This window comes from Hirundo rustica, chromosome 3 (assembly GCF_015227805.2).
Source record: "Hirundo rustica isolate bHirRus1 chromosome 3, bHirRus1.pri.v3, whole genome shotgun sequence".
In the NCBI taxonomy this organism is placed as follows: domain Eukaryota; kingdom Metazoa; phylum Chordata; class Aves; order Passeriformes; family Hirundinidae; genus Hirundo; species Hirundo rustica.
Window position 1 is genome coordinate 38,121,195 of NC_053452.1, and position 17,916 is coordinate 38,139,110.

The 17,916-nt window shown below is 40.6% G+C and overlaps 1 protein-coding gene across 8 annotated transcripts in view; it reads left to right on the plus strand.

The window, feature by feature from the left end:
• Nucleotides 1-10,395: 10,395 nt before the first annotated feature.
• MAP3K4 (mitogen-activated protein kinase kinase kinase 4) overlaps nt 10,396-17,916 on the plus strand; it is a 65,394-nt gene continuing 57,873 nt past the window's right edge. For 5 of the 8 annotated variants that reach the window (XR_009207636.1, XM_040058526.2, XM_040058525.2 and 2 more), the window contains exon 1: nt 10,456-10,552. Coding sequence is in view for 5 of the 8 variants with exons in the window: in XM_040058526.2 (XP_039914460.1) it covers nt 10,479-10,552 (74 nt within the window). In the remaining 3 variants the exon portion in view is untranslated. Of the gene's footprint in view, nt 10,553-11,377; nt 11,461-14,133; nt 14,152-17,916 lie in introns of those variants that run through there. The other 3 variants (XM_040058524.2, XM_058419764.1, XM_058419765.1) reach the window with 3 other exon arrangements.

The following is a 17,916-nucleotide window of genomic DNA, read 5'->3' on the forward strand; positions in this document are numbered from 1 at the left end:
TCCCCTCGGGCTCCTGGCAGCTCGGCGCTCCGCAGACCAGGAGCAAGGCAGCCTGCAGCGAGCGTGAGCTGGGCCAGGACAAGCCCAGCCTTCTGCTGCAACTTCACCCTCCTGCAAAACAGTGGGGATTTCTTGCCCAGTCACTGCTGAATTTGCAGCTTTTTGATTATGCCAATGTTCTATTTAAGCTTTAGCCCTACCAAATGCAGATTAAGCGCATACTTACCTCCCCTTGCAAAGGTGTTCATGGATACTACCATTGCATTTACCTGTGTGCCTTCCCATTTTACACAGAAAATGAAAACCAGACCACCTTGATTTAGAGACCTTGATTTAGACTGAAACTGTTGGTATTAATTATATAGATAGAGGCTAGGGGGTGGAAAAAATTCTAATCTAGCGCTTTCAGGAAATATGAACCTTGAACATCAAGGGCTGCTAGTGGCAGTAAAAAGTACATGCACGCTTTTGTTTATAGCCAAAGAATCTGGGTGCTCTGATAATATATTTGGCTGATGGGAAGTGTGCAGCTGGACAAGCATTCAACAGCTCAACCACGCAGCCTGTTCCTCAGAGTCCCTTGCCCTTGGCAAAGAAAAAAAAATGCATCTTTCTGGCAATGAGACTGTGACTTTGTTTGTTGAAAAGAATAAACTTTTTTCCTTCTTGTAAGCACAATAAGTGACAATTTCACAGTAAACTAACGATGGGTGTCTATAATGTATGGCAGTAGCAACCCTATTATTGATGCAGTTATACTGGTAAAAAAAATGCATGCATTATTACAGTTTTATGTTGCAATGGGAAGAGATTCAATTATGCTCATAAGCAATGCTGGAGTTGTATTCATAGCTCTGCCAGTTTACTCCACTATAAATATACCAAGAAAATCTTTTTCAGCTTGTCAGGTTGCACAGAAATAAAGATCACTCTCAAGGAGAATGCTTTGGAACAAAGTGATGTGCAATCCAAGCGTGTGGAAGCTGAAAAAAAATCCAGCAATATGCAGAGGTGAGAAACATGGTTCATAAAGGCATCATAATAAATTGCATAATCTAAACATCAATCAGTTATTTTTAAGGCAGACTTCTTACTTTGAAAAAAGATCAGTTAAATTCAGTGCAAGCAACCATTGTTAAATGAATACTTAATACAGGTTAATGTAAGACTCAATTTACATCAGAACAGCAGTACCTCCAACATCTTCTTGTTTCTGCTGTTCCACTCTTTTTATATCTGCTGGTTATAATTATGATTACTAATAGAACCTACCACTAAATATCATATGTAGATGTGCCCTGTTATGGCTGTAATTGTATTTATTATATATTTCTTAAACATGCCCCCACATTCTACAACAGAAATATTACATTTATAAATGAAATGAAATGAAAACAAAATAAAATTAAAAAAAGGATGAAATATGTTACAGAGATGGTGTTAGAAAACCTAGTAGACTTGCTTTGTAAACATCTTGTAGGTAAGATGGCAGATTCTTTTTGTCTCTGAGTGTACAAACCGTACATTTAAATAGTAACTTTCAGATTATTTTTATATGCCCACAGCCACATTTTCATAAACAGCTTCTAGGACTCTGATGGCCAATATGAGCACAAACCTTTTATACTGACCTTCCATATTTATGCACAAATACAAGACCCCATGAATGACAAGCTGGCAACCAGATTCACTTCTGGTTTGTTCTAAAAATTGCAAATTGCATAATGTGAGGAGAACTTGTCAGCTCACTTTTAGTTGCCAAAATGCTGGTGATCAAGTAGGAAAGACATTCAGTGATATATTTAATAGGCTGTTTGCTTCTTACTGCTTTCTCAGGCAAAAATATTTTAAATTCAAATAAAGATCATTTGGCAGGTCACAGGAAACAAGACTCTGTGATGATGTGACACCTACAGCTTGAGACTTTCTAGGACACTCATACTCACTGCATTACATCAGAGTAATTCTGATAGCTCTGACCTTATCCCTTTTAGACAAGTGATGAAGCAGGCAAAACATCACTTTCTGAAGTCCATCTGAGCTATCAGGGAGAGAGATCCATTCACAGTTAAATCCTCTTACTCAACACCGTGGTTGGCAGGCTGTTGTGGATAACACAAGGAGATCTGGAATAGCTGCAATAAACATAGCATGAAATGTAACTAAAAAATAATGGTGATATAAATAGATCTGATGTACTTGCCACGCTAAACATGCTTACAGTTTATTTTCAAATACAGGTAGTGTGATACTTAAAATATATCAGAAAGCTCAGCTGAGGTACAGTGCCATGGATAGGGAATAGCACAGAGCCATTCATCTTTTAGTTGGGTAAACCTTACTGAGAGAAAACAACTGCTGAAATCAGAGGAGTCTAAGCTTTTCAGAATCTGGCTTTGTACAAATGATTATGGGTGTCACATTCACTTTTTGCAGAGCAGCAAGGCTGACCACATCCAAATAATGACAGGCTTGGTTTATTCGACATGTAAAAAGCTATATAATTTATACAATTTGAGTATCAGGATTCTGCATCACTTAAAATACAAAAGCATGGTTAATGTTAATCATTTTTTAGAAGTTTTTTAAAGCAAGCCATGTGGTTCAAGTATAAAATAATTTTTTTTAAAAGGCAGTATTGTTGGTCTTGATGTAAAACCTCATTAGCAGGAAATGGCACAACTTTGGAAAGGAAGATGCTTGTAAAGCTGTGGTTATACCCAGATATTTGGTATTGTGCACCTTTTTCTGACACAGGGTTACAATTTAGTAGTCAGAAATTTCTACTTAACAGCATTGTGAATGAGATATTTGAGAAGAGCTTTATTCTTACCGGCAATCGTTCTTTATTAAAAATTCATTAATTTAAAATCACCACAGTTCGCAACAAAATTATAAATAGTGCCAGAAGTTTTTGGTGTGGAGTGCTTTTAAACAGTTCTGTTCACCAGGGAACTTTCTGTTTAAGAGATTGCTTGTGATTCAAAAGTATTTATGAGATCAGCCACAGAATGGCTGAGGTGGACAGGTTCCCCAGGAGATCACCTCATGTCAACCCTTTGCTTAAAGCAGGGTGAGCAGGAGCAGGCTCCTCAGGGCCACAACCACTCGGGTTTGGAATATCTCCAAGGCTGGTGATTCCGCAACCTCTCTGAGCAACCCATGCCATTGTTTGACCACTCTCACGATAAGGAAAGTTTTTCTCAAGTTTAAACAGAATTTTTCATGGTTTATCCACTGCTTCTTGTCCTTTCATAGGACACGCCTGGAAAGAGCCTGGATCCATCTTCTTTATTCTGCCCCATTAAGTATTTATACACATTGGTAAGATCCTTCCTGAGTCTTCTCTTCTCTAGGCAGAACATTTCCAGCTCCTTTCCTCAGACCTCAGATGCTCTGCACCCTTTACTACCTTTGCTGGACTCATTCCTGCATGTCTCTATCTCTTTTGTGATGGGGAGCCCAGAACGAAGCTGTCATTTGGGGGTGCTTTAGAAATCAGCAAATACAAATTTTAATACAAAAGTTTGAACTGAAATGTTATTCTTGAAATTTGAAATCCAGTTAAGAATAGCAATGCTATTCTTCTATAAACCGTAACTGTACATTTAGAAATATAGTATGTATTAGAGACATCTTCCACAGCTTATAGAATACATAACTCATCGTTCTGTGAGTAGTCATCTATGTGTAATGAAGACCACGACTGCCTCAGACAGATGGGCTTTAGCCCAAATGTCCATCTAAAGAGTGAGCTGGAAGATTAAGACTTCTGTGATCTCATCTCAGGAAGGTTACAGCTATCCAACATGTGATAAAGTTTTGCAGCTCATCCATACTGAATGCTTCTGATAGGTGAAAAAGCATGCTCTAGTCAGGAGTTCTCCTCCAATACTACTGGATGAATAATGTGTGCTTGCCCTGTTGAAAAATGGGTGCTGAATCTCCACATTAGCATTTTTTCTCCTAGTTCAGTGTGCCACGACATCCTTGCTTCGCTGGAAAGCTGGAGTCTTTTAACCAAGTTTATTCTGTTTTATGTTAGTGACTCAATGCATGTGCCAAGTAGTAGGGCTAATTGACTGGTAAATCTGCTGAGATTAGGAGTGAAAGAAATTTCTCTTCTGGACTTCACGCTATCCATAGATAAACAGCAGAAGCAGGGCTCAAACATGCCATAGCATTCAGCCTGCTAGAGGAGCAATTACAGATCCTCAGCTGCAACAAGGTCATCCTGTTCTTAGCCAACACATTAACTCGTTCTATTTTCTGTGGACAGGAACAAAAACTAACATTTTGACCCTTTAGTATTTTTGACCATCACCACAGCCGAAGAGCAAGTACAGTGGAACTGATAGGCTTTGGACTGAAATTTAGAATTAAAATGGCTACTCCTAAAATTTATCAATGCCCATTGTATCCTGATAGTCATAGTGAAATCCACCCAAAGATGTTGATAGAAACCATCTTCTAAACAAACAGCTCAGCAGAAAATGTCACATGGATCTCAGCTCCCTAACACAAAGGTCATAATCTGGATTCCTCAGCTGGCTGTAGCTGGAAAGACTGCTATGCCAGGACAGCATATTAGCTCACATTATTCCACAGTTATTTCAAGTGCCGTGTGCTATGTCTCCTAGCATGAATCTGCCTTAAAATAAGCATCAATTCCTGTGAGGAAGAGGAAATGGAAATCAATTATAGAAATAATGATAGGGGCCAATAAGATTCAAATGAGAATAAAAAACTCTGAATGCATTGAAATAATGTCAAATGGCAGGCAATTACCTGTTTATAGTGTTTTATACTGCAGGAACTATGTAAGTATTTAGAAGAATGAAAATAATTATGTTAACAATGAGGGAACAGCTTTTTTTAAGTAATGAAATGGACAGAAATTAAAAAATAAAACCCAAGGCACTGCAGAAAGGGACACAACTGGGAGCTGTAGAATAAGATACTATTTCACTATGCTCTAGTTAGGGCGGATTTGCAACAAACGGGGAATATCTTAATTACTATTCACGTTCACCAGAACGGAGCCATCAACAGGATTGCGCCACAAAACTCACCTTGTGAAGTTGTGGGGACAACATTATTCCAGATGATTCAGAGCAAAAGGAGGAAATGAATCCTATAAACATTTATATCTGTGAGTAACTGCTCTCCCAGGGTTGCCCCATTGATTTCAGTATGCCTATTATATAAGTGAACTGATGTGTATGTAAGTGTTTGGAGGGATTAACATTTAATGAAGATTAAGATTTTCTCATGGCTGCTTATAACTCCATCCAGCTGTTATAACTGCCAGAAACTGCTGGGGTGAAAGAAAATGCCAGCTACGCTGCTTTTCTTCTCTCTCTAAGAGATTACTCTCACTTATAAAAAGAGCTGTTGGAAGGAGAAGACATGGACAGCTCCTGCCTTCCTAGACAGGGAAGTCTGATACAAATCTCACAGCTGTTTTCTGATAGGATAATACAGCTGCTGTAAGGCAGACATAGAAATAATCTCAGCTGCACAACCAGATATTTTAAAAGACATAGTCTGGAACTTCTTTTGGTGCTTTCTGGGATGATGGAAATAAGAAGCATCACTTTATAAATTTTGGTATAAGCAACTAGTCAAACTTGCAAGATGCTGGAAAACATGTTGAAAGAGTTGTGTGCAACAATGCATTGAACTGCACTGTCAGACACACACAGAAGACTGATGGATATGCTCTGGGCCTACAAATATGGTTTCAAAGAATTGGCCCAAATTCTTCACTGGAGCTTCTTTGAACATGAAATTAATGTAGTGAACACAAACGCAGACAAGCATTTGCTCTTGTTTATAAATGCCCCACGGCTGTTCACTGAGTATGTCTATTATACAGCTGGGGAAAGAACTAAAATATGATTTAGCAGGAGCCAAGCTAGCTTTAAGCAAGCTTACTCTGTTGTTGACAGTCAAGTTCAAGTAGCACTAAATTCAGTGCAGCTGATTTTCACAGGTCCAAAATCAGTTCTTGGGAAGATATAAACTGCTGTAGCCAGACTTTTATACACATGTCAACATTTCCAGTTTCAGATAATTCCTATGCCCAGTGCCCTGGCATCTTTGAAGAGCAGACAGTGTGTTTAGCTACGGCCATCTTTACAAACACTGAGCCCAAAGACCAGCTTTACACAGCAAAAGCATGTATCTTTAAGCACAACTGGATTTTGTACTTCTCTCATATAGGTTATGGCATTTTAATAATGCAGAGGCAGTTCTACATAGAGTTGCTTTTTATGACAGGAAGTACCTAAAAAAATAATGCCAGTTGAAGTGATAAAACAATAATCACAGGAATGTCTCTGACCTCATGCTACTCTTACTAACAAATACTCCTTTAATAGTGGTGAATTAATGGTATTGAGCCCTGTGCAATCCGACATGCAGCCTGCGAGATGACAGCGCTCAGACAGAAATATTCCGCCTCTGTCAAGCTAGCTGGCTCCTATTATAGCAGGGGCGTTAAACCATGCTGCTGAACAAGCTTTGGCAGCTCTCACGCCAGCTTCCCAAGTGAATGAATCACAGCGGTAACGGCTGATTGAACAGGGGTATATACAGTGGGACTCCTTCGTTTCTTTCTGCTTCACACTCCAAATCAATTGCAGCAGAGCTCAGATTAGATAACACTGAAAACTGAGTTCCGTTTCTTTCAATGCCACCCCCAACCTGATCTTCTGTGAGAACAACGAAACGGCAGATGGAGGAATCTGCATATGTCCAGGTAGAAACACATCCTGGTATTTTATTTGGACTCTGGAGATGCTACTTGCAATGTCTACATAAGAAATAGTGTCAGGTTGTGTTCTAGATATTAAATGCAGGTATTGTTCATGTTTTACTCTTCATTGCATTGCAGAAGAGCATTCCTAATCTATGACCAAGAAAAAATGAATATTCTCTTTTCAGCACATTTTACTAAATCTAGACTAACTATACCTAGAAGCCTGTTTTCTAATGTCTGATTAACTTTGCTTTTACTTTAAAATAGCTTTCATTAGAATTAAAATAATAACTTATTTGAAGGAAAAACTAATTGTACAAAGCTGATTTTGTCAAGAATTTGATTTTTTTTTTCTTTTGCATGCAGTTCACACAGTGAAGAACAATCTGATTACTAGATTTCATTTACTGACTTAAAAAAACCTGAAACCAAGTTGTGCCTTATTCTGCACAGCATTCATACTATGAAAAAAAGTTTGGAGGTTTGGCCTTGAGACAACAACCAAGAGAAAAAATTTCAAATATATTCTTATAATGTATTTATTTACCTACATGGACCAAATCTTTCTTTGTCTTCATTAGGATTTTTTGTATATAGGAAATAATTGGACAAATGGCAAATGGCAAAAGCACAGCTGCATGTACAATTGCGTTCAATAACCGTGATGAATTGAGGAGTAAGGCATAACAGAATATATGTCCCAGGAATAGATAGAAATTTCAAGGGTAGTTGCAGTAGAAATTTAAAAATGCTGTTTGAAAGACCATCATGCTATTAGGATGCTACTGCCATGACAAATTTCTATGGCAAGTTCTAGGACTGCTACTGTAATAAAAGGCATGTTGCTAGAACAAAAAAGCAATTCCTAAGCAATTGCAGCATCTGCTAGATTATAAAGCCAGATGTTTTCTGAAAAAAAGAAAAAAAATAATTCTAAAACTTCAGAAAACAGAAGTTAAACTGAAATAAATTTGTCTATTTTGACAGTTACTTGCTTCCTGTTTTGTTTTTTAAACCTGGAATTTTGGAGTAATGATTTTGCCACATCAGACAATAAAATCCATTCCTAAAAATTTCTTACAGACAGATGTTACTTACTGGGATATGTATTTTAATCTTGTGCCTTCTTCTGTTCTAGTAGTAGAACCACAGTGAACAATTTCATTAATCAATATCCATGCACCTATGAAATACGGATATGTTTAAACTCAGAAATTGGCAGTCAGGGAGTCTTTGAAATATGATGATACTCCTTCAAAGAAACCATGTTTTTTTCCTGCATATCAATTTTTTAAGCCTCTGTATTGCCTTAAATTTTTTTCTTTGCTAAATATTATTCCTATATAGGCTCTGAGACTCTTAAGTCATCTGATGTTTTATGTACTAGCATCTCCAAATATTCCTACATCTCTTTAATTTCTTCCCAAGTTCTCTGTAAGGCCATTCATAAACTTCTCCTCTTACAATCTTCTCCTTGATGCCAGGAGCTATGTTGCTCACTATGGTCACTTGCAGATAAAGAAGCATCTGTGTATCAAATTTTGCTTTGTTTGGCCAGTATCTGCAGTTCTAGGATATTTTCTGTGATATACCACAAGAGTGTGATGCAACACAATATGCTGGGTTCCCCTAAAGGGAAAGGGGAAAAAGCATACAGGGAAGAGTTTTCTGGACCCCCTTGAGAGGCTGCACTGAAACCCAGTTTACTTCAGCAAACTATCTTAATATTTACAGAAAGTAGTGGCAGTGGTCAGTCCCCATTTCTCCCTTTGCCAAGGGCCCTTGGGGCCTCCAGTTCCACACCATCACACCTATGGCAAAATGCAGTATCAGATTTTTTCCTGGTTAATGAAAACCGTGCTTCTATCAGACCACTGCACTGATTGTTTTGATAGAAGAAGCAAAGAAGCTGAAATATTTTGCCATGATTGCTAAATACGTCTCTGCCCTGCAAACAGCTGAAGAGATGGTGCGAGACAAGGATCCTTACCTTAAAAGAATGCTCAAATTTAATCTGTAACATTAACTCTTTGTTATTTGTGACCATACTAAAAACACATGCATACTGTGAAGTAACCAGCTTTACTTTAGATAATGTATGTTTTTTATGGAGATGACAACTAATTTATTAGGTAAGCACTTCAGAATTTTTGACCTTCAGCTATGGTTTCTAAGTTTTGTTCATGACAGATTAGTGGGAATGTATTGCGTGTATCTGCCATTGGAACTGCTTTATGGTTTTGGGCTCAAGTACTCAAGCAAAAGTCTTTAACATGCTAAATACTGCATTTTTCCATTACATGAGGTATCTTTAATAATTCTTGACATAAATGCTGAATGTCTTGATGTTTCAAATGTCATGATCATCAGAGTCGTGATGATTCAAGTATCTTTCTTGACCTACGGAAAACAGTCCAAGTGGCTTCCTGCATAACGTTATTTATCTGGTCCTGCATTTTAAAGCATGCATTCATTACGATGATAAATAGCAGATAGTATTAAGATGATATAGTAGAAGTATATCCTGCATTTCAGCTTTAAAAAAGTTACTTTATTTCAGAGGGACTGTTGAATTTGTTTCCTAAACTTCGACAGAGAGATGGACAACTTTATGTCGTGAACAGTAACTTTAGAACAGAATTTTGGTATCAGACTAGAAAGGTGCAAATTTCTTGTACAGGTAATGAAAGAATTGGTGCACAAATGCAGAATCTAAGACTGACTCTAGTCCAAGCTCCAATTTCACCCATCAGAAGTAACGTATGAGCTTTGTATACGCCTTGCTGATGCCAGGGTTTGTTGCTGTGCTTCCAGTCCCGTAAGGCAGAAGGTGAGGCTCCCTCTCACCGACCCCAACAATTAAACGAAATTACATTTTCAGGAAATCACATCTTCCTCCCTCTATTTCCAGCTGGATAATGTGGCTCCAGTTCTCTGTCCCAGGCTGATAGGCAGTGCTGATGGAGGGTTTAAAAAGTCCAGGTTCATAAATTCAAACAAGTTACTCTTGTCAGCAGCAGAGTATAAAAGATTACTTTTCCATGCACGCCCCCAGAGGCGACTTCAAGGGTCTTTCACGCCTTCCACCGCCTTGGATCCGGCCGTGGTCGCTTCAGCCTCCGCAGGCGCTGGACTTGGGGCCGGCACGGCAGCAGGGAGCTGGCACCTGCTGAGGGAAACCATCTTCCCCTCAGCAGTTATATTTTTCTTCTCCCTGTCTGCCGGCGGTGTGGGAACGAGCAGCGGCAGGGAGCGCGGTACCTGCTGCGAGCGGCCGCAGGCAGCGCCTGACAGCTCCGCCACCGGGGCACGGAGGGGGCGGTGGCGCCCGCCGCGCCCCCATCACCGCCCCGCCTCGGGATAAACGCGGCCCCTCGCGGGGACCTGCGGGGATGTAACTTTCACGGTGCTGGAGCGAAGCGCCGCTGTCCCGCAGCCGAGAGAGGGAAACCCGCACCGGGAGCCGCCCCCCACCCAGCCGCGGTGGAGCGAGCGCCTCTGGCGCGGCCGGTCCCTCCTGGCGCGCCGTAGCGATGCTGCCGGCGCCGCTGCCCTCGGAGGCTGTTCCCAAGATGGCGGCCGCGCGGGCGGCTCTGCGCGGCCGCGCTCCTGCAGCCGGGTAGGGACCCGCTCCCCTCCTCCTGCTGCTCCTGCTCCTCGCTGCGCCCCCGCGCCGCGCACCGGGGCCCGCCGCCATGCCGGCCCCGGTGCATGCATGAGAGACGCCGTCGCGCTGGTCTGTGCCGCCGCCGCCGCCATGGAGGAGCCGCCGCCGTCGCCGCCGGGGAGGTCAGTACCCAGCGCTGCCTCACAGGCGGCTCCGTGCAGGGAGCGATGCCGGGCGGGGGCTGCGGGCGCCGGGGCCAGGGCTGCACGCTGTGCCTCCCGCCCCCTCCGCGCTGCAGAACCTGCGGCGGCTGCTGCTGCTGCTTCAGCGCTTCTGCAGAGCGCCCACGGAGCGAGAAGGTGCTTCGATAAGAAATCTCTAGTGGCTGCGGTGGGTAAGGCAGTGTTTTGCGGGCGCTTTGCAATTAAAAGCAAATAGTTTCCTTGGCCCCCAGCCTCGCAGCAGTGCGGGCGGGTGTGTCGGGGCGCTGCCCGCCCGGCTCTCGGGGTCGGGCCGGAGGTGCGGAGAGGGAGCAGCAGCTGGAGCCCGCGGGAGGCTGGCGGAGCGTGACCTGTGCTCCTTGACTTGTGAACTGCAGCGATAAAAGCGCTGCCCTCTTGGAAGGGTGTCTCGTGTTTATGGCAGCCGTGATTCAAATCGGGTTCTCTTTGGCGTGCCGGTAAAACGGCAGGGTCACGGAGAATCGCTGCTGGCAACGTTGCAATCGATAGTTGTAAGAAGGTAGAGGGGAAAAAGAAAAGAAAAAGCGTTCACAAAGAAGTGTTGCGATGCCTCAAAGCTTTCTGGAACTGCTGTCACCTCCTGAATGTGCTGACCTGCAGATTGGCTTTTTGCAAGTCTCCATCTGTGCCCTGCTGAGAGATGGGGATGCAAATTACTTTATGGTTTAGTGTTTCCAGCTGGCTGCAGAAGTATTGCATAAGTCCAAGTTATTAATTCCGTGGCAATTATTTCTCATTTTTAAATAACATCCTGTTGATGCACTTCACTTCTCACTAGGAGGCATTCAGGAAACGTTTTTAAAACGCTTGTATGATCAATTAGTACTGTCAGGTGCATTGTGTTCCAGGTGTGCTGTGCAAAAAGTGTGCTGTTGTGTTGCTGAGATCGTTCTTGACTTTGCGAGCTGCTGTTTTGTACTGATGGAGTAAAAGGGAAGTGGTGATGTGCTCCTGTGTGGGTCAAGGCTATGGGTTTGAACAGTGTCTTTGAGTCTTTGTTAATTTGTTAAATCGTTGTGCATTACCGATTTGTTTTTCTGTCATGAGAATGCCGGAATCAGAGATATATAAAGTTAGTAGGATTTAACAGAATTATTATGAAATACAAATGCTGTAGGGCAACTGAATTAGTAAGCTTCGAAGTTCCTTTTCAAAGGACTCTTCAAAGCCTAATACTGCAGGTTAAGCAGAAAATGATTTAAAATAAAGTTTGTACAACAGCATGACCCTAGACCTGGGCTGTCTTCACGTAGAAGAGTAATCCTCAGAGCCTGAATGGAAAACACCCAGGCATTTCCTGTGCAGGGCCATTTCTGACCTCTGCTGGATTCTGCTTATTACAGGACGGTTTATATGAGTCGGATGTGGGTGTGGATAATGTGGTGACAACTTTACCCAGCAAATGAAAATTGAATTAGCTATTTCGGAGTGACCTGGTGGGTGGGAAGGGGATGTCTCAAAACAATTAGGTAGCCTTAATTTGTGTGGGGTAATGCATGTACTCCATTCACTGTGATTCATTTCTGTGTGTACATTGTGTCTCAACTTCACACCTGCCTCTCTGGCTTTATGCAGCACTTGCTTTTACTTAAATATAATACAGGTAAAGTATCTGAAGCTTTTTCAAACATGATTACTTTTGATTTAAAATTTGGAGTCATCATTAGGTATTTATTCTTTGGGGCTGTGAGGTCAGAGTCTTGTTGAAATCAGTTTGTTTTGCACAGGCTTGGGCATTTGAAATCCTTTTGATGGCAGATCACTTTTAATCCTGTTTGTAGAGTATGAATGTGTTCTTATGAGAGTTCTGGCTAGTGCTAGAGTGCATTGCTATAATGCATTCTCTTTAACATTAGTTCTGGTGGAGAAGTATTGTCATTCTGAATAAGCAATACACCTACACTTGTTTATAAACAAAGCTATTGATTTGTTGTTTTGAGACTGTCTCATGTGAGAAACGTGCTTGTCTTTGTGTGAGGGTTCTGTCTCTTGTTAGACTATAAATACAGTGGTACATTTTGTCAACTGAAGGCAAACATAAAATATATTTATGGCTTTTTTTGAGTTACACAGTCCTTAGTCAAAAGCATTTGATTGTGCATCCCTCTTCAAAAGCACATGGTTTTTCTCAGTTCTTCCTTTCTTGCTTGAAACACGCTTTGGTGGAGGGTGGAGACAGGAGGCAGCTCTAAACTGAAAAATGCTCAGGGAACCTAGGAGCAGATGTTGATTTTGAGATAGAAGTGCACTTTGACCCTGGATAGCATGCAGTGGCTATGGACAAGTGAAAAGATACTACTGAAAAGTTTTGTAAGGAATTCACATTGAAGTGTCAATCCTTAAAACAAGTGGAGAGTTTTCAAGATAAGATGTTTCCACTTAGATAATTTAGAATGCTAATTAAAACAGATACGTTTGATGCTTTTTGATTATTACCCATAGGCTTTAAATTTCCCAAGCCCAATTTTAGGCTTTCCCAAGAATTTTCTGGCGCAAAATCCACTATAGAGAAAAATGAGGCCTTAAGCATGTTCTTTGTTGGGACTTTGCCCTTTGTTTTGGGGCACTGCAAAGGCATGAAGAGCCACAGGGCTACCCTGACTTGTGTCTTGATTGCTTGCCGTAGCCCTCTTTTCTCCTGGCGTGCATCCAGTGCAAGGGGTGAAGGAAGGACCAAGGCTGTGAATAAAGGACAGAATTGTGAATTATGTGGAGGCTTCCTCCTTGCTGGGGAACTTTTCACTAGTCAGTCTAACAGATTTGCTGTCTCTGGGATGATAGTGAATTGGGCTGTCAGTCTGCAGCATCTGTGGTTTGGGGGAAGCCTGAGGTTATGTTACGAATTGTGCTCAGCTTATTTTTCTGCTTGCCACACTGTCTGTATGGCTGATAGTATATGAGCAGTGAAAGAGTTTATTGTATTAACTTAAGATCATAGCTTCAGTGGGAAAAATGATTTAAGTATATAGAGCTTTACCATAGTTTTTTTTTTTTTTTCCTCCCATGCGTTTAAGTGAGGTAAGATGTAATCTCTATTCTACGTGTATTGCATTTTCTTGTTTACATGTGCAAGATTGGGATGAGTGACTGATTGTTCCACCTACGCACACACACATGCAGTGCTGGTTGAGATGTCTGGCATTTGTAGCAGTAGGGATTAGTCTGTGTTGTGTGGCTGCTTGGGTTGTTTTTATGTCTGTTAATTAGTGCTGTCTGTGTCAAGGTTGGTTTTACTATTATGTAAGCTGCTGATATTGACCTTTGTGGAATACAAACTGTGCTGTGATGAAAACAAATCCACTGAATTTAAAGGAAAGCATAAGGGATATGCAGTAATTCTTACTTCAGGGAGCTAATTGGGATTTTTAGAGGCTTATAAAGGTTTGGCTTCCATGGCAACCACATCTCTTAAATTATATACAAGCCATTCTTTTAAACTGCATCTAAAATACATTTAGAAGACAATTTTTCACAGTACCAACTACTAGTCAATAGTGTGTTCATCTCTGTCAGCCAAGAATCTCAGCTCATTTCTTCAGGTGCGTGGTTGGATTTGCTGTTGTCTACAACATGTATGTTTGCAGAACTGTTACTTTCCTTCAGTTTTATTCTTCTCTCAGATTTTAACTGCGCTGGTGCTGTGTTTAGTCTGTAATTTATTAACCACATAATTTTTGAATTTTAAAAAATATCTTGGAAGCTTATTTATTTAAAGGGTTGATAAGGGTCCCATGCTCACTCTTGGCTTACTGCAAACGTAAAGCCAGATGAGAATGTTTGCCTTTAACATCTGAATTTCAGTGTTACTGAATTGTTGAATCTTTACTTGTGTCCAGTTCAAGAATCCTGTGTGTAAAGTCACATTAATTTGTCCTGAAACCCAGTCGGCTTTATTTTGGAGCCAGACAAGATGGGATGTAACTATTGTGCTGATAAATGTCTCCTGCAGTCTTAGGGTAAAAGCGGGAAATTAGTTCTGTTCCCTCTGTGACCTACTGATACTCGGTGGTGCTAAGTGTCACGTGTTGCCTTCTAATGTGGTGTAAATATAGGTTTATTCTGCCCTCGGCTTACTTGTGCTGCTGGTTTACTTGCTGTTGCTTTTCCTGAGAACAGTATTTGTGAAGGCTCTTACCATTTTAGCTGTAGAACATCCATTCAGTAAGTGATAACAAGGCCTCAGTTGCTCATGCCTCTATTACTTCTTGGCCTCACTGTAGAACTCTCCGTGGGCGTGACCACTGAGCTTTTGGGATGCTCCAAATGCTGCAGAGTACTGAAGTCCCATTGCATTGCATGGACTTTCTAAAAGATATAGACAAGAAGTCCAGCAGGCTGTGCTTAGACACCAGATTCTATCGAAAACCCATTTTACTTTCAATGCTTCACCTTCAGCGTTCTTATAAACTTCATCTAAATGATGAACTGAAACTTTGGGATCATAACCAATTGTTAGCTTTTTCTTATCTAGGAATGGAACTTTCTGCCAGAAGAATAGAGTATATGTGTGAGAGTGGGGGAAGAATGGCTGTTACAATTCTTTTTATCTTTTATCACAGATCTGTGCATTTACCAGTTTATCACTTTTATATATAATACATTTATAGTTGAACCTAGCAGCCTAACACTTTTCCCGGTAGTATGTAACTTTTCTTGGTGTAACTTACATTTTCCACAAAATCCATGCAGATGTGTTAGTACAGATTTTTCATAATAGTTCTTAATTAAGTATACTTTATTGTATTGGTGCGTGGCTCGAGACCTTGGGGTAGGATCTGTGCAGGTGCCAAGAGCTTAATTGCAGCACTTACCCTTTGGATTGGAAGTGTACTATGTATGCTCAAACCTCATTAGCGAGGAAAACATATTTCAGAGATTCTTACTTTAAAAAAAAAAATCAGTTCAAATTCCCAAATATGAGCTAGGTTACAGTTGAGTTTGCAAAGATATCACTAATGGAGATGCATGGGGTCTGGAATCTATGAATATTTTAACATCAGTTGTTAAGTCAAAGGAGCTAGATACTAACTGGGCTGGGTGAAGCTCTCTTAGCTCCTGTTTCTGCAGTTCTAACCTTTGATCCATTTGCAGCCTCACTTGGCAGGCTTAAACATGGATGTGGAAACCTAACAAACCCATCAACACTTTCACACTTTATTGCACATTGTAGAGCAAGGGTAGAATTAAATAGGCTTTTTTTTCTTTTGAAATAAAATATGGCATAGTTTTAATCAAATAATCTGTTGGGGGCAAGCTCAGAGATGAATCTGATATAAGTGCTGTTACATCATGGTTCAAATTTGTATAAAAACTTATAATAATCCAAGATGGAAAAATTAGTTAAGCTTTTTCTGTTTTCAAATTTGCTAGTAAAAAAGAACAGAAAGTTCTGAGTATTTTTTGTTTTCTGAGATGAGAACATGAAGAACTGCCAAAACTTTTACAAGAGCTCTATTTTATTTATTTTTTGTACTTATTTCTAGTTGGTATAACTTGTAGAAGAAAAATGACTTCCTTAGATCATTTAAATATGTCTCACTGGTGCTTATCACTACTTGCTATAAAAAGATATGATGAATACTACTTTGCATTCTGCTAATTTATTCTTGAATCTATGTTTGACAATTTCTTTTTTTTTTTTTTAGGTTTACCACATTATTCTAATCAGCCAAAAGGTGCTTCAATACCTCACCACTCTTTCAGTAACTTTTGTTAGGTTTTTCTGATGTTGTCTTTCTGTTGTAAATATAGTAAGCACATGTAGCAGCTTCTGCCCAGGAATATAGGAGAATTTTGGGAAAAGTACCAAAGTAGTAGTAATTTGCAGGAGTGACTCTGGTAGTTTACAGATTTGGAGAAATAGAAAATTCTGTTAAAATTTATCTGTTAAACTGAAATTTGCTAGTAAGTACATTAGTGCTGTAAGGAAATTTGTAATGCCTGGTGAGACATGTGCTTGAGGTCTACTGTAGAAATGAAGTGTGTTCACACTTGCTGGGTCCTTCTGTTCTAATTAAACAGCTTAATTGGGAGTTACCAAGCAGGAAAAGTTGTCACTTGGAATCAATTACAGTTTAACTGTTTAGCTCAAAGCTCTACATTAGTCTTTTCCACAGTAATGACTTCTATTTTTTCCTTGGCGATTTCTGGAGAAATAGTAGAAATCAGTAGAAATACTTGCTTTATATTGCTCCCTCAGCTGATGTGGAATTTATTGTACTTGGTTCTTAACTGTTAGCAGGGTTATGGTAGTGTAAACCTGTAGTTTGCAGTGTGTGGCACGGGTTTCATAGCAGCCTTGAGTGTCTGCATTTGTGCAGCCCTGCTGCAGATTAGTTTTCAAAGATAAATGAGGTGTCAATAGTGAACAAAGCAAGGCTTTTCAGGGGTTACTATTACGTCCTGACAATTCACCAATGAAGTTTTAGTGTTTCTGTCATTATTTCTGTGTTCACAATTCCTTGTTCATAGGTGAATTTATAAAAGAAGCTACTGGAATTATATAATGAATTGGTTCTTGGTGGTGGTACCAGTATTACCTCAAGCATTTTCCTGCTCAAGTATTTTGCTTTTATTGTTGCTGCAAGTAAAAATCTGCATTAGTTTTGCATCTGACTCAGTTAAAATTACTGTTCTCATCTCCTAACATCCCTCTCTTGCCCTCTCTCAACTAGGAATGTCTGTCACATGAAACTTGCTAGCGTGACATTAAGTACGTTTGGCTGCCTAATCAAAATTAAAGTGGCTGGAGCTGGAAAAATTCAGCTAACAAAGGCATTCCAGCTAAGCTGCATTGTTTTGGCAGCACTGGTGAAGAACCAGGGTTGGTACTTTAAGTAATACCTGTGCATCTTGGGTGCTGGTGACTTCTGGCAAAGTGTCTGGAAAGCAGAAGGGTCAGACAGTCATGTAAAATTGATTCATGTGCAGCCAGAAGAGTGAGTGAGGGCACGATTTCACTTAACACTCAGCAGGTTGCCTTCTTCATCCTGGTCTCTCAACAAGAAAATCCCAGGTTCAGGAAGGATGTAGTGGAGGAGCTTGGCTGTCACGTGGCTGTGGGTTTCTGCTTGTGGGTGTTGATCTGACAGGTGAATGGTGCACCAGAAAAACAATGGGTTTTTTCACTATCAAGTTGGTGATTGAGGTCATGTGATTGTTGCCTTCTGTGCAGAAGGGATGGCAAAAGGGGCAGGGGTCCACAACCTGGAAAGCAAAAGGTGCACTGGAGCAGGTTCCCTTTCTTACTGTGTCATCTTACTGTGACTGTAGTGTTGGTAATTTCTGAGGGTCTTCCCTGTAAA